At 45.9% G+C, this 23,811-nt stretch overlaps 1 protein-coding gene across 3 annotated transcripts in view; it reads left to right on the top strand.

Annotated features, from left to right (window-relative positions):
• Lrig1 (leucine rich repeats and immunoglobulin like domains 1) overlaps window positions 1–23,811 on the top strand; it is a 104,806-nt gene that overhangs the window by 45,407 nt on the left and 35,588 nt on the right. For 2 of the 3 annotated variants that reach the window (XM_052721760.1, XM_052721759.1), the window contains one exon: window positions 2,533–2,607. The exons of the other annotated variant lie outside the window; for it this stretch is intronic. In XM_052721760.1, coding sequence (XP_052577720.1) covers window positions 2,533–2,607 — 75 coding nt within the window. The remainder of the gene's footprint in view (window positions 1–2,532; window positions 2,608–23,811) is intronic. 3 annotated transcript variants of the gene reach the window in all.

The following is a 23,811-nucleotide window of genomic DNA, read 5'->3' as shown; positions in this document are numbered from 1 at the left end:
TGCGGTTAGTTCTTCTTCTTTGGGCTCCAGTGGTCCTCCCCATAAGTCAGGCAGCCCTGTTGAAATAGAACCTGCTATTTCTGACCGAGCCTGTTGCTCCGAGACTGCTCATCAAGTCATGCAATTCCCTGTTAATCTTTAGCCCCAGTCTACTGTTCCTGCATAATCCACTTCCAGCGGGCTCCTGGAGATGTGAAGTGCTAGCCTCACTCATTTAGTTCTGTGGTGTGTATCAAGTGAAGTGATGTGTCATATGCATAGCAGGGCTGGCCTGAGTTCCTCAACTGAAGTTTACCTGCATTGAATCTCATACTCTTTGTTTCAAGTTCAAAATCAAGTTATGATAAACAGTAAGGAAAACAACCTTGGTGTTACCTGAGGGATTGTGAGTGTTCAAGCCTGTCCCGTGCTTCCTAGCCTGTGAGCTTGTTCTTTTTTGACTTGTCCATCTTTGTTCATCTCCTGGCTGTGTTGTACATGTGAAGTGCTAGTGTGGGGTCATATGACCCCAGGCTAGGTATATAAATGGACTTAAACTTACTATAATGTAGGGAACAACAGTTGCTGGTATCTGACTCAAAGTTGCTGCTAGGACAAAATTATCTAATGCACATGGTATTTGGGTTGTAATTACAAAGAAGTAATGGGTAGTTCTTAGGAACCTAGATCTTAAGGCTTGACTCCCTAAGCCGTTATCATGTATCAGTTACTTTACATTTCAGTGTTTTGGCTGCTTCATTGTTGTGCTGGGATGTTCCTGGGACCTACATCTAGGTATCTAAAGATGAGGTGTAATGAATGGGAAAGCTCCTAGAGTGGTACCCACCTCAGTAAGTGTCTAGCAAAGCACTACTGTTGTTTGTACTACTACCTCCACCCTCTGATTTCCAGTAATCCTTAGAAATGACTTCTTACGCAGGATGACTTGTTGGCAACAGGCTCTCGGCAGTTTTTCTTGCTCTGATAAGATGTGAGGGTCCTTTCTAGTAATCAGCACACTGGTGGGTACTACGAAGATTTATTGGTTGAGATTAGGACTGATGAGAGTTTTCAGTACTTCCACACTGTGATGGGAAATGGCAGGGCAGGAAGAGATAAGGAGAAGCAGAAACTATGTGATTTAAGGGGCAGTCAGATAAGAGACTGTTAAAGTAATTAATTGTCTATTTCCACAAACAAGGGCTCTTTAAGTGGAGAAAGGATTGGCCACATGATACAGACCTGCCTTCTCCCTGCCAGATGCTTCAGTCATGGAGCTAGTGAAAAAGGCATTCTGTGTCCCACAGTCAGTAATTGCCAAGCTTCATCTCTAACTGACTTCGGCACCGAAGAAAGCAGATGAGATAATTCAAGCCCCGACCCTTCTATTCATTTCTGAAAAGATGGCAGACAGCCATATTCTTCACACAAGTATCCAAGCTGTGTACTTGTTTGAATACAGCTGTCATCTCTGTGGTCTTGTCTTCAAGTGGAATAAGATGCTTTTTGCAAGATACACCTCCCTTAAGAAATTGGGAACAAGAGCCCATTTTTATCCCCTCAATTCCTCTTGTTAAAGCCTATTTCTTTCTAGCCTATCCTCCCTAGAAGCTTGACTTTGTGCCCTGGGTTTCTTTTGGCATTTTGGGCTTACATTGGAAATCTGACTTGGCAGATTCTCTTCCCAGATTTAGAAATGCATGCCCATGTAAAGAGGCCAGATTGAACAGCCTTTGTAGACAGGCAGGCTGTGCTTTGGTTTGTGGGCTTTCCCTTCTGTTAAAAGGTATTAACTGTGGAAATCTGGACTTAGAATATTGTAATGGGAGGGGATCCTGGAGAGTGAATCCCGTCTTCAGAGGAGTTTCAAAATGTCAGTTTGCAGAAGCGCGGTACATTTGTTTTTGTTTGTTTTCTTCAAACATCACTGAGAGGCTTCATCAAAGTCCAACTAAGCTGGAACCTCAAATAGATGAGGGTGTGAGTCCAGCCCCCTTGATACGTCAGAGGAGGCACACTGAATGCCCCTGGAATGCCGTAGCTGGGAGTGAGAGGCTCCAGCCCTCATTCTCTTGTTGCCCCGTGCCTGGGACATAGAACCAGAGTAACTAGGAGGACTCTCTTCTTCCTACCCCCCAAATCCTTTGTGACTACTTTAGTTCATCAAGACCATTTCTGTTGATGGTCATGGGAACACATTTGACTAGGACCCTCACCATGGCCAGTTTTTACTATTCCTGTTTGTCTGATCTCTGAGCTTGATAGGAAGCCAGAACATAGTTCCTCTTGGTGTTTATTTCTTACCAGGAGTATGATAAGTGGTTAGGTTTTTTTGTTTTGTTTTGTTTTTGTTTGTTTGTTGGTTGGTTGGTTTTTTAAACTTTATATGACTTGTCTCTCTTTAAAAACTGATTCTAAATTCCATATCTTTTATCTCACATCTCATTGTAGCCTTACTCTAGTTAACTACAGCACTGATTTGTTAATTTTCTTGTATGTGATTTTTAACTAATTTAAATGCTCCAAGTGATGAATTGCTTCTTGTTCTTACAGGTACCTCAATAACAATGAGCTGACAGCCATACCATCCTTGGGCGCTGCCTCCACGAGTGTTGTCTCTCTCTTTCTGTAAGTGGTGCCACCTGGAGACCCTGGGCTGTGTGGTGGGGCCATGGTGCTTGCTGACACTTGCTAGCAAGAGCGTGTGTGGTCCTGTGTTTTCTGGTTAACAGTGGCCTTTCTTAATGGTGCCTAGTAATGGTCATAGCAAACACTTTGTTTTGCTGTTTGGAAGCTTATAGTGTTAAGTTGGAATTTTTGCTTCATTTCTAACTTGGGGAAAATTAGTCCATCCCCCTGCCACACGTGCTAGAGGTGCATAGAACTAGATCTCTTGCTTTTAGTAGTTAAGTCCCAACTTGAGTTAATAAAGTAGATTCAAAGAGTGAACTATGTCAGTCTCATCTTTGTGCAGTGGATTTTGGTAAACCCAGTTTACTACCCATAGAGCTCTGGAATCATCTTAGCATCACGGAGTTAGTTGTCTGTCACTGCCAGGTGTTAGCTGAGACAAACCTATGTATGGTAGCTGCCTGTGCATCTCTGTTACAGAGCACCTGGGGGAAGAACCTGTACAAGGAAAGATTGATTTGGGACCAAGGCTTCAGAGGGTTGACCCTTCATAGGGGATGCAGGTAGTGTAGGGAATTAGTGGGTTGCAGTCGGAGCTTGTGTCTGTCCACATGGTGCTATACCAGAAAGCAAGGAGGCTAGAAGCAGGGTCCTGGTAACCTCCACAAGCCTGCTCCTGGTGGTATGCTTCTGCTACATGGCCCTTGCTTCTGTGAGTTTTGCAACCTCCCCAACAGTACCGTCAGCCAGGGAACAAACATGAAAAACCTGAGTTTGTGGGAGACATTCAAACTCAAATCCTAGCGCCGTGTGTTACTGTAGACAGAACATTGACAATGAGAAAAGGCATACAGGAGCTTAACCAGAAAGGAAGAGGAGGGAGCTTTGGGGGTGTTATCATTTAAGCTGCTCCTAGCCTTTTCTGGGGATTATGCACCTGGCTCCACCCCATTCCTGTGGCATCAGGTGAAGTGCCACTGGTTTAAGCTCACTCAATGGTCTTTCCACATATGCCCTGAGTCATGAATGATCGCTACCAGGTCTCATTGGCAGCTTCCCCAGCAGAATACTTTGTTATACTGAATTTCCCATCTCCACTTGCTCCCTGCATACCTTTAATTTGTTGGTTTTAGGATTCATTGTCCCACCTGTATACATCGTTTTCTCAACACAGGCTCAGCAGGCTCAGCAGAGGGACTTAGCAGGAAGTTAATAAGATTGCTGGTGTAGCTTTCAGATCTGATTCTGGCTGGCCACAGGCACTGTGTTCAGGGGTGCTGTGTCCTGTGAACTTTGCCCTGGAGCTTAACCCTTTATCAGGCCTGGTAGCTTGCAGGAGAGCCTGGGGAGTAGAATTGTGACTCACTCTCTGTGTTCTGGAAAAATGACTTGCCCTCTCAGAACCTCTTTCCCCTCATTTACAAAATGTGTTCCTTATCCTTTACACATTCCCCATGAGCAAGGCCAGGACTAACGGGGAGTGGAACGAACATAAAGCATTTATTATCCCATGAGACATGATACATGGCCACTGCTTCTGACTGGTGGTTAGTCACAGCTCTGTGGACCTTGGTGAACTCTCACTTTTAGGACCATAAGATATGTGAATCAGCCCTTGTTCTGTGAGGTGCTTTGGGGAAAGCTGTATCCCTTTTAGACAGGCAAAGCCTGGTTTTCCTTTGTATCTACTTGGCCTTTGTGCACAGCATCTGGAGAGTGTTTAATTGCTGGTAAATTAGGTCAGTTAGCCTTATGTGAAGCTAATTAGGGATGTGATAATCCCTGTGTGTCCATGAAGCACAGCACTCGAAGATGCTTGTAACTTGTAGCTTCTGGAAGCCCAGGTTGCAGACTAGCAGTTCCTGTCAGCTCTAGGCATGCTGGAGTGCAGAGCAGCAGGCCATACCCATCACAGTCCTTATTTAACAAGGCCACGTGCCCACCCACTCGCCCACCCGCAGGTGCTGGTCTCATTCCGCCTGCTTCTTACTGAGGAAGCCAGCGGGGAGCAGCTCTCCACAAGTCTTCTTAGTTGCAAGACAGTGGTAGAACCGAGGCGGACGAAATGCCCTTACAGATGATCTGAGCCGCGGCCACCTCTTCCAGTGGCAGGAGTGCCCCTGACGTAGTCTCTGGGCCTGTGGCTCTTTGAACTTCCCTTGCTCTACTAACGAGAAATCTGTTTCTATTTTTTGGCACCAGTGCCCGGGAGCAGTTGGGCTGCTTGGCCCTGTTCCTCTTCTTCCATTAGACTATGCTGAAATATGTAAAGAAAAAAAAGCCTCCCTTTCTGTTGTGATCGGTGTGGAAAATACAGGTTCATGCTGGCAGCCACCTCATTGGTTTGCTCTCGTCCCCATCTGACTTAGGCAGTAATTGCTCTGAAACTAGAAGTTTGTTCTGCAACTGCATTTCTGGTACCTTCAAAAAGGTTAGTTAGCAGTCTGGGGAGCATGGTTATAGACTGTTTTGCTTCCAGCAGATGAGCAGAAGGCCCACAGCCCCTCCTGATGGGAACAGGCAGGGAAGCCACTGCAAGTCATGCAGACTTGGAGCAACATGCATTCTTAACCTCTGCTGTGTTTAAGGACTGCAGAATTAAAAGGTATCAGCATTCTGTAAAGACGTAGTGGGTGCCTCCTTGGCTGCTCCTCTCTTCTGTCTACAGCTTTCCCCAGATGCTGTGCATGAAGGTATGGCAGTTCATAGACACTTCTTGTCCTTACCTCGCCATTCTTTGTTTAAGCTATGTAATTTTTGTAGTATTGGGGATTAAACTCAGAACCTTAGATATGCTAGGCAGATGTCTGTCCAGGTATACCCCTAGCTTCTTTAAAATATTTGTGTGTGTGTTTGTGTGTTTGCACAGATGTGCATGTGGAGGCCACAGGCTAAGTGCCGTTTTCAGAAATACCATCTACCTTCTTTGAGACAGAGTCTCTTTGTAGACCTGAAGCTTACTAATTAGACTAGACTGTCTGGCAAGTGAGTCCACGGATCCTCCTGTCTCCACTTCTCCCAGCACTGGGATCACAAATGTGCACTGCTGTGTCCAGCATTGTTATATGGCTTCTGAGGGTCAAAATCAAGTCATTGTGCTTGTAAGGAAAGCATATTACTAACACAACTCCAGTTCTGCCTAATACCAGAACTTTTAAGACATATTTAATTGAGACAGGGTCTTACTATGTTGTCTGGGCTGTTCTTGAGCTTGAATTCTCCTTCCTCCAGATTTGGAGTAGTATCACTGTATCCAACCCTGTTTTGAATAGATGAAGGATCTGTGGAATAGAATATATGTCTACTGCAGCCATGTGAGTTAGGGAAGCTTGGGCAGCATTCTTGGGGTAAATTTGTCAATAAACATATCAGGAAAGCAGGGACCAGTTGTCTGCATGTCTCTCATTGTCACTGGTACAAGTGTGGCCTGGGACAGGTTGCTTCCCCTCCCCCACTTACATGTTGACTGTGGGAATTGAAACATGGTAGAGTATCCTCCCAGCTTTTCACTTTCCTCCTGTGACTGGAACTTGAGAAGACTGCAGTGTTAAAACAAACACATTTACCCCTCTGCTTGAACTCCTATTGGTACTTGAGACCTTAAGTAGTGAGTTTGTGACTTTCAGGGCAGACATCTGCCATTCTGGATGCCAGCCTTAAAGTGTCCTCCCTGTCACTTTCTTACTCAGGACTAGGTTTTCAGCTCATAATTCCCTGCCCTTCCTTGGGAAGGCCTCATGGAGGAGATTCAGTTTTGTGCCTTTATTTAATATCAGGGCATCAAAAAGAGTTTGAGAGTTTGGGGAACTGGGATCATCCAGCACACTTTCAGTTAGTTAATGCTTTCTGATTGAAGGAATCTATTCAATTAAAGTATTTGTCAAAGAACAGGTTTATTTGCATTAGTGTTGAGGATCATGCTGAGACCATTTGTTCTTAATAACAGAAAGCATGAAAACCCAAGGAAAGCTTTTAATAGGATTGGGTTGGAGTGAGGGAACTTATTTCATAAAAAATAGATCTCAGAAAAAGAAACAGACTTTAAAAAGGAATAGAATCTGCCAGCAGATTTTTATGTTCAAGATTTAAAAATTTTTTTTTGGGAAGTACAGGAAACTCAACTTTTGATTCTCATGGCAACAGTACTTTTGTCCGACAAATCGCCATCATTTCTGTTGAGGAAGGGCTTGTGTTTTCCCTCTGCATTGCTATATTGAGACCACTGAGCAGTGGAAGTGGGTTCTTCTCTCAGAGCAGGGAGCCTTGCTGCCATAAAGTAGGCTCTGACTGCTGGGCAGCAGCTGCAGTCGACTTCTCACGTGACCCTTTTAGGGCCCGCCTTACTCCTCCAGGGGTGGAACACTTCAGACCTTATTTGTCACCATGCCCTGCTCTTTGCTCTTCTGGACCTGTGTCCTAGCTAGACAGGACACCTGAGCAGCAGTTAGTTACACACACTTGTTTGCGACTTTGTAATACTGTTGTTTAAAGTTTTCATTGTTGCTTAGAAATACTTCTCTTACATTTTTAAATTATTTTAGTTCATGTGTATGGTTGTTATGTCTCTGCACAGTGTGCATGCCTGGTGCCCACAGAGGCCAGAAGATGGCATCCCTTCACTTGGAACTGGAGTTACAGGTGTTTGTGAACTGCCATGTGGGTACTGGGAGTCAAATCCAGATCCTCTGGAAGAGCAGCTCATGCAGAAATCAGTTAATAATGAAAGTGTAATTGAGAAGCAAACCTTAAAGGGGAGAGAGCTGTGATCTACAGATGCCTTCCTTCCCAACCTTCCATGAGCATGTGCCAGGAAACCAGGAATACAGGGATTTCACTCAACTTTGCAAATTATTCCTGGCTTCAGGACCTGAGCTATGACCATTGGAAATTAGGCTTGAAACACAGATGAATGTATACTGAGTGATAATTAGCTGCTAATATCCTTTTTCTTTTTTTTCCCCTGTGTATTGTGTTTGTAGAGACAGATCATAGTTCAAGGTTACAGGTGTAACTTTGCTGGATGTAGAACTCCATTGCTAATAGTCTTGAAGTGGTGTGTGTGTGTGTTGGGGCAGGAATGCTTACCTCTTATCTGAGATGCAAGAGTAGGTAAGGCTCGTACCTTTGTTTTTCCTTAGCTTTCTTTCAAACTTCGTGTGAGTGCATCCCCTGAAAGGCCAGTATTAGGCTAGTCATCAAGAGAAGAAAGACAATTGGTGTTGAAGCTGGTCCCCGTCTTCCGATTCAACAGTTTTATATGGGACAAGACAATTAGCTTATGTCTTCCTAGATGCTGTTGTCCTGCCATGGAGAACCACTGCCTAAGTTTATATGAGATATGGGAGAGAAGCCCCAGGGCTCAGGTGTCCTTCCCAAACTCACTGGATTTTGAAAGAGACTAAATCAGGCATTTCCTGATGTCACCTGTGTGGTGACAGGCACCTGCCTGAAATATTGGGCTCCAAGCAGTCACTGCTCAGAGTTGAGTGGCAGTAGACAATAAGCATAGTACCACGGATATACTGAGCATGCTTGAGACCCGTGGCTGTTACCAGTGTGTGGCTGCTCAGTTTGTTGTTCGTTGGTGACCTACTTGGGACTCTCCAGCTGACTTTCCAAGTTACTAGAGAGGGAAGGAGACAAGGAGCACTCTGCATAGCTTCACCTGGCGTGAGACTTCACCTGGCAGGAGAACACTGTCTGAACACTGGTGGATGTTGAAGCTTGCGCCTCCGGGCAAGAGTCTTTTTAATACCACTTACCCTGCTGCTGACTATCAGTTACCAGTGTCTGTTAGGTCCTGTCCTTACGTAAGTCTTGAGAGTACTTCGTTTCATGTGGTCGTTAACAAGGGGTGTTGGGGAGGTATGCAATTCTCTCCTTGCTCTAATGGGTCCCTCTCTTGTCTGTTCCCAGCCTGGCATTGTGCATAACCATTTCTTTCTGCTTCCACAACCTCTGCCCTGGAAAGGCTGTAGTCCTGATCACCAGTAAGCAAAAGAGATAATGAAGAACCAGCCTGCCTCCATCTTAGGCTTAAAAGCAAATTTATAGTGAAGACAAACTAGGCTCATTCCTGTTTGATTAAACCTTTGTTTCTCAGGGATTGCGCCATGCCCCACCTGTAACCTTAACTACAAATGGTTCTGTACTGCCTGTTCCAGGAATGGCAATCTTGTCTTTGTTTCAAAAAGTTAATAACCATCTTGCAATCCTACCTTTGTTTCTAAAGGGTTGTTATGGCTATCTAGTTAGGACTACCTGTTGTTACGACCACCTTGCAATCATGTCCTTGTTTCAGGAGGTTGTTGTGACTAACTTGTTATGCTTATGACCCTGCCTATTTTGCCTACCAAATCCCCCATTTGGAACCCTCCTGCCCCGAGCTATAAAAAGCCTTGTCTTCCTCACACCCAGGGCTGCTCTAAAATCCCAACTTAGGCTGGACAGCCAGCTGGCCAGTTCCAGGTGCACCTCTAAAATAAAGCTTGCTTTAATTAGGCACTCATGGATATGGTCTTTCTCCTTGCAGTTTTCAGGCTTAACAATAAAAGAAAAGCAGTAGGGTACAGACTGGTTTGTAATGGACTCCAGAGTTGTACATTAAGGCTGCCATGCCTCCTGTGAGGCTCCTAGGAGGGGTCCAGGAGAAACTCAGTAACAACTGGTCTAGGTCATCTTCTCCTAAGCAACTCCATCTAGCTGCAGAGAAAGGTGGACAGATAATCATCATACCAGGGCTGAGCACTGTCTGAGGTCCCTTCATGTTGCTGATGGACACATGACAGGAAAGGTCTCAGATAAAGCGTCATTTTACCAAGGTTGTGGCAGTAGTGTATGGCATGGAGAAGTAGGCATCAGAGATTAATGCAAGGGAAGAAGCCAGTTGGCAGACTGGAAACTCTTCCCTATATGAAACAGAAGTTCAAGCAAAGCCCATACAATCTTCAAGAGAAGGTAGGTGTGATGGCAATGACCTGCAGAGGGTCACCAGGCTTAGGGTGGGAGGCTTTGACAAAAGTCTCAGTCCTGCCCCAGCTGTCTAGCCCATTCCCATTCTTGGGAATGCCTTTCTCTTCCTTAATACATGCTCCCTATTTCTATCACTGTCTGTGTGTTTTTGTTGTAATTCTTTGTTCTAGGACTCAGGAATTTGGAGATCTCAGTTGGTACCCTGTGGACTCTGATCCACATCTCTAATATTAGACTTCCGTTCTTCCTCCTCCCCGAAGTGGGTGTAATTTACCACTGTTCAGCCAGCACAGTGAGACCCTGGGGCATTCACGGGTACTAGCAGGACTAACAGACATGGCTAGCTCCATTTTAGGGACAGTTTGCCTTTCTGTCTTTTTTCTTTGTCATCAAACAGGCCATTAAGCAAGCCAGCAAGTTTCTGCTGAAAGGCTGAGGAGGACCTGTGGTCTCAGAGCTGCAGCCCCATTGGATGCTGGGTACCACCACCACTGAGCCTCAAAATAGAAAATTCCCACTTTACAAAGAGAGCAGCCCTGTGTTCCGGCAGCTTCCTGGGGATTCTGCAGCGCAGACGTCCTTTTGCCCCCAGTTGAAGTGAGCCTTTCTCTGGGAAAGGAGCCGATGTGGCCTCCTAGAGAGCCTGCCAAATCACACACAGTCATGACTGGTCCTTTTCCTTCTCTCTCCCCTCCTCAGTCTTTGAGAGTGGGGGTGGTAAGCCGGGGAGATGAGAGGTACATCTGCAAGTTATTTGCTGAGAAAGTGAAGGAACACCAGCTGCAGAGCTGGGGGAGCCGAGGCAGGGGATCACTTGTGGAATACCAACTTGGTCATGGAAGTTCCTGCCTTTTTGGGAACCCGGCAGCTGAAGTTGTACTGCTGAGTGTTGACTTTTGTTAGATGTTTGGGTGGTGTTCATCCCCCCTTCCTCCCTCCCTCTCTCTTTATCCCTCTCTCTCAATATAGTACAGGATCCAGTGGGAATACAGACTGCGCCTGATGCTTGAGAAACCAGGAAAGACTTAGAGGGAGGAGCCACTCCTTCCAGCAGTGGGCTCTGAACACCCTCCAGGGCTCCGTGAAATGCAGCTTGGAAGCAGAGCTGCTCTGGTTGCACAACCTCCCGTGTGGAAGGGGCTGGCTCCTGCCCATATCAACAGACTCATTCCAACTGGGCCATTTCCTTCTCCCCTCCTCCCCCTCCCCACTTCCTGCAGGTGGCTTCTGTAATCCAGTTAGCACTTGGGGAAGCCTCTTGTGCACATGCACCTAATCCGAAAATGGTTGGCTTGACTCTGACCTGCAGGATGACCTTGCAAAGAAGGCAGAGCCTGTTGTGTCTGCTCACACCTGGGAGCCATTTTCAGCTGTTCTAGCCCAAGTGGAAGAGATGTGTGTGTGTTTATGCCAGGCCTTTCTTTCACAAGGCCTGCCATTGTTGGGCAGTATATCGGGAATACAGATTCAACCCATTTGTGCAAAGGTTAACAGTTTTCAAGATAGGCTAGCTAATTATTACATTGTCAGGCATATGAAATGGACATTTCTGTAAATAAAGAGGATCAGATGTTATCTTAGCGTCCACCCTTTTAGATATCTAAAACAGTGACTGTAGATTTGGTGTATGTCGGCATTGTCCTGTGTGCCCTCTGAAGTGTAGTGCTGTAGTCTGAGATGCTGAAGGCACAGAGACTGCAGGTGTATTCCTTGAGGTCACAGAGAGACAGACCTCAGAGTGTGGGCCAAGATGCTTCCGCCCAGCTTATTCCTGCATGGATTTGCTTTACAAGCATCTTGTTGGCCTCAGGTGAGCTCATTTGGAGCAGCTGGTGGTATCATCCTCATTAAGGGTTGCAGATCCAGGGAAAGGCTTCCCCGTGCCTGCAGTTCAGCTGATCCTCCCGATCCTCTCATGTAGCTGGTCATTCTGAGGGGTTATGGCTGTCTACCTCCTAAGAGGTTGACACATCCAGGGACGTGATCTTGCTGCCAGGCCTCTGCAGAGCCCCAGCCTCCTTTGTGGTAATGCCAGCAGAGTTGCCCATAATGGGGACCTGCCCTTGAAGACATCACTCTAGGGCAGATTCCTGTGCCATTTCCTCACTTCCTGGATGCATTTCAAACCCAAACAACTGAGGCAGAGGTGCCAGCTTGTGGTTTCTCTTCCCACCTTCTTCACTGGGCACTGAACGTGAGTGTGGGGAGGCTGCAGCACAGTAGTGTCAGGGCCTGTTCTCTCTAGAGCCACGCTTCTGCCCAGATGTGTTGCTACAGAGCCTTGGGAAGATAAAAAAAAAGATACTGTCTTTGGGAGGGCTACTGGGAAGTTACTCCTGAACCACGTGACTCTGTGATGGAGGTAAGTCGGATCTGCTTGCTTCATATTGTCGCCTGTAGCCTCAGGGTTGGGGTGACATGGCTTTTGCCTTGCTGCTGTGCTCTGGGGGTGTTGGTTTCTCAGGTGTCCTGATGTCAGATAGTCAGTCTGCCTGCCCTAAAATTGATCTCGTTTGCAGATATTTCTTCTGGATGATCTCTCAAAAACCTGTTGGAGCTCACAGGCATGTGTGTGTGTGTGTGTGTGTGTGTGTGTGTGTGTGTGTGTGTGTGTGTGTGTGTGTGTGTGTGCGCGCGTGTGTGTGTGTGTGTGTGTGTGTGTGCGCGTGCGCGCGCGCGCGCGCGCGCGCGCGCATTCTTGGCTTTCTGGCATATTAGTTCCTTTTTGGGGAGCTGTGACTGCCTAGTGTTTTGTTCTTGTTATACTTTTTACTTTGGGGTACTTGTTGATTGACAAGTGACTGTGAGAAATAGAAATTCCCTTAATATCTTTACCTCAGTGTCCTCAGTGGCTCTATCTTGTAAAACTTCACAACCAGGATGTTGATATTGATACAGGCGAGACCCAGAACATACCCATCCCCACTAGAGTTCCTTCTGTATGGACATACCTACTTCCTTCCTGCTCCATACCCAGACTGCTAGTCTTCACATTTATACTTTTTCTTTTTTCATTTAAAGTGTTATGGAAATGGAACTGCACAGCACGCTGTTGGGACTGGTCGTTATGCTGAGTGTAACTCTCTGGAGGTTGGTGCAGTTGTGTGTTGGTACTTTGTATTCCATGGTATGGATATATCATACTTCGTTTAACCTTTCACCCATTGAAGGGCTCCTGTGGGTCTTCCAGTTCTTGGTTGCTCTGGACAAAGCTGCTGTGCCCATTCATGTACCAGTTTTTGTGTGAATATAAATCATTTCCCTGGGATAAACGTCTCAAAGTGCAGTGGACAAGTTGCATGGCAGCTCATGTTTTGTTCTTAAGAAACTGCTGGACTCTTCCAGAATGGCTGTACCGTTTTATATTTCCATCAGCAAAGTATGAATAACCCAGTCGTTTTTTTTCCGGTCAGTATTTGGTTGTATATTTTCATTTTTTAGTTCTTTGGCCATTCTGGTAAGTACTTATTAGATATATAGATACAGTTCATTGTGATTTACATTTTTCTGGTGGTTATTGATGTTAAACATTTCCTCCTACTTTATTTGTCACCCATGGGTTATTTTATTTCTGCTGGTTTTGATACAGGATCTTGCTGTGCAGCCCCAGCTGACTGGGAGATCTCATTTCTCAGAGGGGTGCACCCCAGTGTCCAGCTAGTCTGTGAGTCTTTTTGCTGAAATGTTGTCAGACTTCTTGCTTATTGTCAAATTTTCAAACTAGGTATTTTATTTTACTTTTTGGTATTTGTGTTTTGTAAGGTCTTTATATATTCTAGATACTTTTTTTTTTTCTTTTTTGGATGTGTGGTTTGAAAACATTTTTACCTAAATAAAATCTGGTATTTTATTTAACAAACTTGTTCACATTATAATTACCTTAAACTTGGTAATAAAGTCCAGTGTGTTCATTTCTTACCTTATGGATTGTCCTTTTAGGGTCAGGTCTAAGAATTTGTCTATCCCTAAGCTGAAAGATTTTCTCCTGTTTTTTCCTATATGTTTTGCAGTCTTACTTTTTGCATTTAAGTCCACAATGACATGCTTTAACAGCATGTGTTTCCAGGAAGAGCAGAGCAAGTGCTTGCTCTTGTGGGAATGCAGAGCAGACTGGATGGGGGACTGGTGGCTTGGGGATGTGGAACAGTGGTGCTGACTGGTGCCGCTTTGATGGTGTGGCAGTCTTGTCATCTATGGGGTGGATAAGGAGGACGCCATTAAAGGGCCAACTCTTAATCCCATCCTTGATTCACCAAGTGCACTTAGTTCATATGCTGAAAGGCTTGGGAAATTGCGTGGTAAGAGATAGTCTAAATCATATGATCAGATCAAAAGTCTTCCAGATGAGGCAGGAAATAGGCCTGATTTATTTTTAAAGGCACATCATGGTATAACTCCCCAGAGGGAAAGGACTTTGTCTTAGAGGCTGCAGCCAAATGCTGAAACAGCTTCCTCCTCTGCCTGGAACTGTAGGGCTATTTCAAAGCTGGCATGTGGATCTAGAGAATGTTCCAGTGGCAGGTGAAGACAGGCGGCCCTTTGGTGGCCCCTGAAGACATTTCCAGAACATCCTGGCTCCCTCAATCCCCTCTCTGTTCTCTTAGCCACTGGCTGAGTGATCCAGCTTCCTGTGCTGCTTCTGCTCATAGGACAGCACAGCTAGGAGTGTGAGAACACCTGGGCTTGCACCCTAACTGGCTGGATGACTCCCAGCCAGGGTGTAACCCCTGAGTTAGGATCTGGATAAACCTTGCTTGGCATGGTTGGGAGCAGAGGGTGGAAGGCTTCTCCTTGGAGAATGCTTCTGTGCCATCATACTTCCTGCCTAGGAAATGAGAGGCATGCTCCTCATGTGTGTAGACATGGGGAAGCTGACCACCTCAGTCATGCTCAGTGTATACAAGGGAGGTCTGGTGCCCTAGAGCAACAGTGAGTTAGAGCTTGTAGGCTAAGGTCCTGGGAAGATCCTTGCAGGTGTGTGGGCCATCATTAGGATACTGGGGTGGGGGCGGGGGATATACAATGTCTCCTAACCTCACTTGCTTCCTCAACATCTGTACAGACAGGTCCTACCACTGTTCTGATCACACGCTGGCCCAGCATAGGGGATGCTTCTCCCTGGTGGGAGTTCTAGGTTCTCTCCAGTGATGATCTCTTCCCTAGGAGTCTGACTATTACCCACCCCCATCCTGAGGCCATTCCACATCACTGAGATTGAGATTCACCTGTAAAGGCAAAATGGGGAGGTGAGCCTGACTGTGGGCAAGCCCCAGTGAGTTTAGTCCAGGTTCCAGCTACAATGGCCCTTTAAAGTGTCTGCCACCTGGAATAAGCTCACATACTGTGAGACTGTTAGGGTACAGGGCACTTGGAGACTCCAGACCTCAGTACCCCAAATCTTGGTCTGTGCCTGGTGCACAGGTAGTAAAGCGGTGAACACCATGCCCTGTACATACACTTTACCTCGGCATTTCCAGTTAAAGATTGGGTCCCGTGAGACCTGGAGGGATGGCTTAGGCCTAAGAGCACTATCTGCTTTTCCAGAGGACCAAGATTTAATTTCCAGCACCCACATGACAGCTAAAAACTGTAACTCCAGTCCCAGGAGCTCCAATGTCCTCTTCTGTCCTTCACAGGACTATATATATATATATATATATATATATATATATATATATATATATATATAAATCTAAGAAAAAAACTTTTTAAAAAGATTGGGTCCCACAGTTCAGCATCTAAATTCACATCTTTTTTTTTTAAAAAAATAAGCTTATTTACCTAATTGGCAAGCACATTGATATTGTGCAAAATAGTAAGTGCGATGATTCAGTTACTTTCAGGCTCTGGGTGAGAGCTACACCCTATTTTGCTCTGTCTAGGACTTTTAGAATAGAAGTCATGCACATTGATAACTCATACATCCTGCCTTTTGGCTCACCACATTGGATGGACCTTCTCCTGGGTATACTTGATATTAAGGATGGCACGAAGTATGGCCATATGAAGGAGGCTGTGTTCCATTAGGGAATGTGGAATGAGGTTACCATGTTGTTTCTCATCCTGGATGGTGAGGTCACCAGGAAGAAGGATCACAAGAGTTGGTGACAGGGCCCATAGGTTTTTGGACTCCTGGTGCTCCCCTCACAAACCAGCATTTGTAGGTGGTCTCTTCATGGGAACCCTTGCTGGGTAGAGGCCTTAGTGGAGAGAGACTGCTCCTTACAGCTGCTTGCTCAGAGTAGCTGGGGTGTGTTGCTGACCTCAATGGGTCCCCTTCCCAACTTGTTTTAGCAACTGTCATCTCCTTCAGTTTCTTCTCCCTCCCTCCCGCCCTCTCTCCCTCCCCCCCTCTCTCTCCCTCCTCCCCTCTCTTCCCTCTCTCCCTCCCCTCTCTTACCTCTCTATCCTCCAACAGGAAGAAAAATCCATTTAGTAGTCTGCTAGGGGCAAGGGGCCTGGTAGTAACATGAGTGTTGTATGGCTTTGTCTGATTTTGTTGTCCAGAGACAGCTGCCTGGGCCCTGGGGGCTGGGAGATCTATTGCTCCTTATTGTTCTGTGTAGGAGCTTTCTTTCCCACAGGCATGGACCATGGCCTTGACTGTGTAAGAGACTGGCCTTAGGCTTGCTATTCTAAGTCAGACAAGGCCAGGCCAGCCTTGCAGTAGCCCTAGCTGTTTGCTTCAGCAAGGGCTAGAGGCTTGACAGTCTGGTGGTCTGCTGACTTACAGGAACACATGAGGGCTAGGGTCTAGTAGAGGGGAATGATGTGGTGCACAGAAGCACCATGGGTGTGCTGGGGTCTGTGAGGTAGCAGGTGTATGTGACTGGGGTCTGAAACAAGGAAAATAATTTGGGGGAAGATAAAGCTGAGAGAGTATCTGGTGGCCAGGGTGGCCTTGACTAGGAACGATAAACACTTGTGGCTTTTCCATTTAAGATGTCTGTATGTAGATGGAAATTCTGATGGAAGTGACTGGTCTTGCCTTGATTTCTGTCTCCTGACTCCAATTGATACCATGTTGCCCTGCCAAGATGCCAGGACAAATTCCATTCCTGCAGGCATGGAAGGAAGTCCAGGCCCTCAGAAATCCCTGCCCAGTGTTGGGGAGGCTCAGCCTGTGTCCTCAGGGATAGAGGCAGATGTGGCTTTCAGAGCACACTGGTCAGTGGCATCTGATAGGCACTCTCCTGAGGGAGTGGAGAGACATTGTTTAGGTGACACTCAGATGACCCTTAGCTTGCTGTCCCAGAGCCAGGCAAAAAGAAGCACTAGGCAGCCTTTCTTGACCTAGCAATGTCTCACCCTTGCTGAGCATCCATGAAGCTCAGTGTCTGGGGCTAAGTGATCACCGGAAAGGTGTAAGGACCTCAGAAACTCACTTCTCCCTACTGTTTGTTTAAGATTGCCTGCAGGTTCCGTACCTGAAAAAGACAGTTCATTCTCTGCTTTACTTTTAACTCCTTTTCCTTGTTAAAAATGTTGGATTGGGTGGTTTTACCTCTGTTTTCTTCTATGTAGTTGTCAGGAGGTTGAGCTAGAGTTGTAATTCACTTGTTTGCTCAACAAACTCTGGTGGAGAAATTTCTATATTCTAAGTGTTTTTCTGGATACTGAGGATATAGCAGTAAAGAAAGAAGTGAAAACTCACAGCCATACATCTGCTGTGACCTCAGGAATGCAAACTAACTACTCCAGAAGACTTTTTGAGGTGGGGGCAGAGATTGAAGACAGGGTCTCACTTTGCAGACCAGGCTGACTTTGGACTCACTAGGCTGCTTCAAGCTCAGTCTTCCCTGGCGTTCTCTCCGGATTGCTGGGTTATAGGCATGAGCCACCCACACCTGGCTGAGATTCTGTTTTAATTAATACACTTTTAGAGCAGTTGCAGGTTTGTAGAATAACTAAAGTACAGAGCATTCCTGTACCCCACCCCCACCCCAGCCTTTGTTTCCCTTGTCTTCCTGTGGTTCATTGTTCAGACCTGATGAACCAACATTGATTGAAACATTACCCCTAACGAAAGTGTAGAATCTATGTTAGGATTCACTCTTGGCGTTGGATATTCTGTTGGTTTGAAAATTGTGCAGTGACTATCCTGAGGCTCCAGTGTGACCTGCCCCACCTTCCTCCCTATCTAGCCCTTTTGACAACTACTGTTGACTTGCTGTCTTGGTGTTTTTAATTTGCTCAGAATGTTCTCCTTCAGAAGTGTGTATTAGGAAGCCTTTTCACCCAGCAGTGACATTTTCCTCAGGCCATTTCTTTGTTACTGTTTTATTTGTGCATCTTTATATGGAATGCAGCAACAACCCGACAGTTTGGACTGTGTCTTCATGAACCAATTCTCCCCGGGCTGGTCACTCTAGACTTAGTGCTGGCTGCCACTTGATCGTCCTTGGGATCTTCATTGCAAACCTGAAGCTTCTAACTCAATACTTGGAGGCCGATGGCCGCAGAACCAAGTGGGATCTACTGCAGCAGGGTCCCTGGAACATGCATTTACATGGGCTTGAGGCATCACATTTTTTTTTTTCAAAGAGTTAATGGAAACTGTCTGTTGAAGACCCCCAAGGGGGTCATTGGTCCTGAAGGAAGTGAGCCGCCTGGGAGATTGGTTGACACAGCCCAGTCCTGCCTTAGGAGAGTTGACCCTGCCTGGCGGAGGTCGTTTATCCTGCCACTGGGCTGCTCTTGTTTTTTATCCAGTCTCCACCTGAATAAACAGATCCAGAATGTCATCTGCAGCCAGACAGAATCTGCCAAAATTCCCCAGGGAATGGGTGATTCACCAGAGCAGGGGAAGGAGAGAGGCAGTGAGCAAGAGACCTGCTTATGCTGCTTCTCACTTCCTGTCCACCAGATCATCTGAACTGGGCTGTCTCTTTCAAGACACCAGTGTCTTCAAGCAGGTGGTCAGTTTGTACAATGGGGCAGATGGTTTTGGTTTTCACTTTAGGAAGATGGTTATAAACCAGGCTAGTGGGGGAATGATACTTGTGATTGTCGTGTTGAATTTTTCTTTAGGTTGGCCTTTCAAAGGTCTTCTGTACTCACTTGGTTTAAGACTCTCCTGGGCCCTGCATTCAGGATGCATATGGGCATTTATCTTAACATTATTCTTGTCAATTTATACCTTACACTTGTTATCATCATTTTCTGCTCATTGGGTCATCATCTAACAGCTAAACAAGATGATTAAATTGAACTTGGCCATATTCTGTGGCCCTGAGCTATATTCCTAATACTTAATTTTTTTACACTTACTCAGAGATAGATAGATAGATAGATAGATAGATAGATAGATAGATAGATAGATAGATAGATAGTCTTTCTTTCAGGAGCCAGTAGTCACTTTCCACCCTGTGGGTCCCAAGGATTGAACTTAGGTGGTTAGACTTGGCTGCAAGTGTCCTTATCCACTGAACCATATCACTGGCCCTTGTAATATATTTTACTGAGAGGTGTGGAAGTGGGGGTGGGTGAGCAAGGTATGACTTCTGAAAATGGTTAAATGAAACAGCATGAAATGGGCACTTGGAACAAACCGTTTCTCAGGTTCATTTCAACCTTGGAGAATTTAGTCTAAAAGAAAACTACTAGTGTTAGTGTGAGGCTAGAGATGTGCATGCCTGCCAGAGAACACACAGATACACACCAACAACCACGTTCAGAAGACTCATCTGTGTTCATGGTTATGATTTCCACACTAGTCCCAGCTGGAAATACCCCAGTGCTGCTTTAAAAATGCAATGAGAAAACAAATTTCTGTGTATTTCTTCAATAGAAACAGCATGCTGAAGTTGGGATGGAGGCATGTGCCTATGATCCCAGGAGGACGGATGGAGGCTCAAGCTTTAGGAGAGAATAGTGCCAGCCTGGGCTACACACCCAGACTCTGTCACACACACACACACACACACACACGCACACACCCAAACACCCAAAACTCTGTCAAACACACAAAGACACGCATGCACACACACTCAGTAGGAAAGAACAGTCTGGGTGGATCTCAAAATGTGAGTGAAAGTAGCCAGATATAGATGAATTTATGTGGAATAATTTTGTGTATATAAAGCATTAAAATAGGCACAATTATTCATGACTGGAAGAAATTATAGGTTTGGTTTAAGAAGAATAACAGCTAAGAGATCAGGAGGTGGCAGTTTTCTGTTGTGATCTGAATGATGCTCTTGTGGGTTGTATGTGCACCTTTTATAAAAATACATTGAACTCTGCATGTATAATTTATGCATAAAAGTCTCAGTGTGGCTTTTATAGCGTAAAATGTTTATAAATAAATAGCTGCTAGTATCATGTGGCCTGCCCTGTTTGAACTCATCATCTGCATTCTGTCTTTGGTGTGGTTTACATCATGAGACATTTGAATGCAAATACCTCCCTAAGTAGCATGAGGGCCACTCAATGCTGCACTAAGTTTTACCCTCAGTGCCAATCTCCAGATACTCACATTGCGCCAGTTACAGGTACAATGTGTTAAGCTGTACTGTAGTTGCCCACGGCACCTATGGATGGGTGGGTGCCTTCAGTTGTTCTGACCAGACTTTGAGTGCCTGCTACATGTGCGTAGTGAGCTGTGTGCTACCTGGCAGTCCCAGAATCCCAGAGCACCACCATGATGTACAAAGTGCTCTAAGCAGTCAGAGCTGCCCTGGTGGAGAGTTTGATTAACTGTCTCCCAGGATCCTGTGGTGAGGGCGGGCTGGAGGTGAGAGAGCCGGAGGTATGCTAGGTATGTTACAGTTTTTTCCTGTTCAGGTCTAGATTGTGTAAAAACTATGTTTCCTTTGGAGGGTCAAGCAAAGAGCTGTAGTTTGGATTTTGCTAACTTCAGTGATTTAAAATTATGGAAGATTTTTTATTTCTTGTTAGAGTCTACATTCGAGGAATGGACTTTACCATAATGGTTTGGAAGAACTAAAGGTCATCCATGATTGGATGTGAGGACTGGTGAGTTGGCCAGCTTCGGTCTGCTTCAGAATAGCTGGGAGAGTTATAGAGGAGAGACCCGCAGGGTGGCTCTCTGTATTCTCCACAGCAGCCTCATTGGTTTGTCTCTTTCCACTGGCTCCAGGATGTAACCTGGGTCATCTCTGAGGAACATACAAAGCTGGTAATTTAGGTTTCATTTTACTTTCTGAAGAGCTCGAAAAGACATAGGCAGTAAAGAGTGCAATAGTAATGCCATCGTAGTGACATGGGCAGAGGAAGAAAGGGAGGGTGTCTCTGCAGAGGGATGTTCAGCACAGTTTTGCAGGTAGCCAAACCGGGTTGAGAAAGCAGATTGACACACAGTTACAAACTATCAGACCTAGAGCTAGAGTCTCTCCTAGAAACAAAAACTGATTGCCCTGCTATCAAGAAGGTGGCAGATAATAGCGTGTGGCCAGTCCTGGTCTACCGATTATTTTTGTAAGTCAAGTTTCAATGGAACACAACCCTCTGATTGTGTATTGTCTATGCTGCTTAAACACTATAGCAGCAGAATTTGAGTAGTTGTGACAAAGACCACATGGCCCACAAAACTTAAGTTGTTCACCACCTGGCCTATTATAGAGTAAGTTTACTGGTATAGACAATAGGTACATAATTTCAGGAACCAGAAATTTCCACTCAACATGTCCCTGTGCCTTTGATCCACTCACCCTTTCCTCCTAGCTATGATCTGTGACATAAGATCTTTTCCACTACTAAGGGGACCTTGTGAACTAGGCTTTCACAGGGTGTAGTGGAACAAATGCTCATGATAAAAAGTTTTAAGTGTTGGTTTTGCATGCCTCCATCTGCTTTACTGTCTAATATCAGCTCTGAAAATGTAGCCAAATGGAGGGAGCTTAGCATGCCTGCCCTCCTCCTTTGAAGACTGATATTATTTTTGAAGCCTTTAACAGGTGTTGCTTTAATAGACTTCTGCTGTATTAAGTTTTCCTTACCCCAGAGGGCAGCCCCGGGGGTAAACTGACACTGGTTGGAAGTGAGTGCCATGTGACCAGGCTGCCACCCGCTACCCCCAAATTCCTGGCTGCAGAATCACTAGCTTTGTGTTCCTTTGATGGGGCCATTGACATTATTCCTAGCACAGTGCTGTCCCCTGTCCTTGCCTTTTGTAAAACTGAAGTGTGTCCTTTTGCAGCTTCACCCACCCCATGAGGAGATGGATGTAGTCCTCTGACAGCAGCTGGGAGAAGGTGTTCTCTGGGGAACCACTCTTCCTCCCTCCATTGTGGGGCCTTTGCTCCCATCTGCCATGCTTGCTGAGGCTTGGTCCCACAGGTCCTGTACCACATGCTATTCATGTAGAACCCTGGCAAGTTGGGGCAGAGCTGGGCCACCTGGTGGAGGCTGGTTTACACAGACCCATCAGAGTTGCTCAAGAAATAGAACGTACTAGGAGAACCTCTTGAGTGGGCCAAGCCAAGAGTCAAGTTCTTCTGGGTTGGCCTCTCAGCTCCTCCTGCATCTTAGCTGTGACCTCATTCGATTTAAATTCCAACAGAACTTTGAGTTCATTGCTTTGAACCATCTGAGAAGAAGTGGTAGCCATAGTTACCTGATTAGGTTGCTGTTTGGTTTCACTGTTTTGCCTCGGGCCGGCTATATGACATGCAGCAATTGATCAGCTACAGTTAAGAACTTGGAGATGAATAGGGACCTTCTAGGGAAGTGAGCACTCAGGTTAACAAGTGATGTAAAATGACTTGTTTGGATATTCATTAAGAACAGTGTGTTTTGCCGGGCGGTGGTGGCGCACGCCTTTAATCCCAGCACTCGGGAGGCAGAGCCAGGCGGATCTCTGTGAGTTCGAGGCCAGCCTGGGCTACCAAGTGAGTTCCAGGAGAGGCGCAAAGCTACACAGAGAAACCCTGTCTCGAAAAACCAAAAAAAAAAAAAAAAAAAAAGAACAGTGTGTTTTCTGACCTGGGTTCTAAGACTTTGTCTTAAGCAAAGAAGCAAACAAAAAGAATAGGGAGTTTTGTGAAGTAGTATGCTGTCCTGAGTTGGGGCAGCAGATAGGCTCTCCAGGCCCTCTGCGAGAGCCCTCTGCTTTCAGCGGGGAGGTGGGATGGCTTTCCTGTGTGATCTGAATGCTGGTTATTTTCTCTAGACTTAAGGATGGAGAGCTAGAGCGAAAGCCAGTGACTAAGAAGAAATGGGTTTGGGGGTGTTGGCACTCATGGGTCAAGGATATGAGCTTGCTGTGGAAATGAGAAGGTGATCTACCCCAGCTGGTTGAGGACCGTCTTGAATTTGCTTTGAAGTCTGGCTCCCTGAGTCAGCTTGGTTGTTGCAGGGGCTGGGGGTGGCATTCTGCAGCTGAAGCAGGCCTGGTTCCTAAGTGGAGCTGAGAGCTCTGACTCAGTCCTTTGTTCCTGAGAGGGGAGCCAGGCTTGCCTGTGCATTGAAATGTTGCAAAGGAGTTGAAGGGAACCAGTCATCCGTTCATTGTTCTCACTCACTTTTTCTTTTCAAAGCACTTCCTGTGGACTAGATCCATAGCTTGCTTCTGAGGATACAATGTGACTCATAAAACAAGGACCTTTTTATTAAGCAACTGCTGGTACATGTCAGGTCATATTAGCCCATGGTTATAGGATCTTCATACTCCACTTTACAAATGGGACTCTTGAAGAGTCATACCTAGTGGCACCACTGGGCTGTGATCTTGGGTGACAATACTCACAGCACATCTTCAGTAGGACTGTGCCGTGTTTCAGAGCAAGAGTGCCCATTCTTGGGTGGAGATGCCAGGATTGTCAGATCTCATGCACACAGATTGTCCTTCAAGAAGTGTGCAGAGTTCTGCAGGATCAGAGCTTCAACATCCACATTCTGAACTTGGACAGGTGTTCAGGAAGGGTTGCTTGGGGCCCAGACTGTAGTTGAGAGCAGCAATGAAGGGAATATGGTGTGTGTTCTCAGCAGCTGGGCTGCCTTGGGCATGGTACGGGCATTTGTAGCTGGGCAGGGCTGTCACAAGATCTGTGCCATGGCAAACTCCTTTCTGCTCCTCTTGATTCTGCCTGGAGTTCTTGGCTTGGACAGTTTCTGCTGCAAGAATACCAGTGAATCCCATTTGTATGCTCACCCTTAGCCCTTTTGAAAGTAGGTGCATTCACTCTTGGGACCTGTATTGAGCATCTGTACCCTTCTAATGCCTGGAAGCAGTCGGGCATAGAGGTGTGTCTTTCTTCATGGCGCCAT

The sequence above is a fragment of the Peromyscus californicus genome, unplaced genomic scaffold (assembly GCF_007827085.1).
Source record: "Peromyscus californicus insignis strain IS unplaced genomic scaffold, ASM782708v3 Scaffold_6__1_contigs__length_162567912, whole genome shotgun sequence".
In the NCBI taxonomy this organism is placed as follows: domain Eukaryota; kingdom Metazoa; phylum Chordata; class Mammalia; order Rodentia; family Cricetidae; genus Peromyscus; species Peromyscus californicus.
This window is presented reverse-complemented; position numbering and strand designations above follow the sequence as displayed.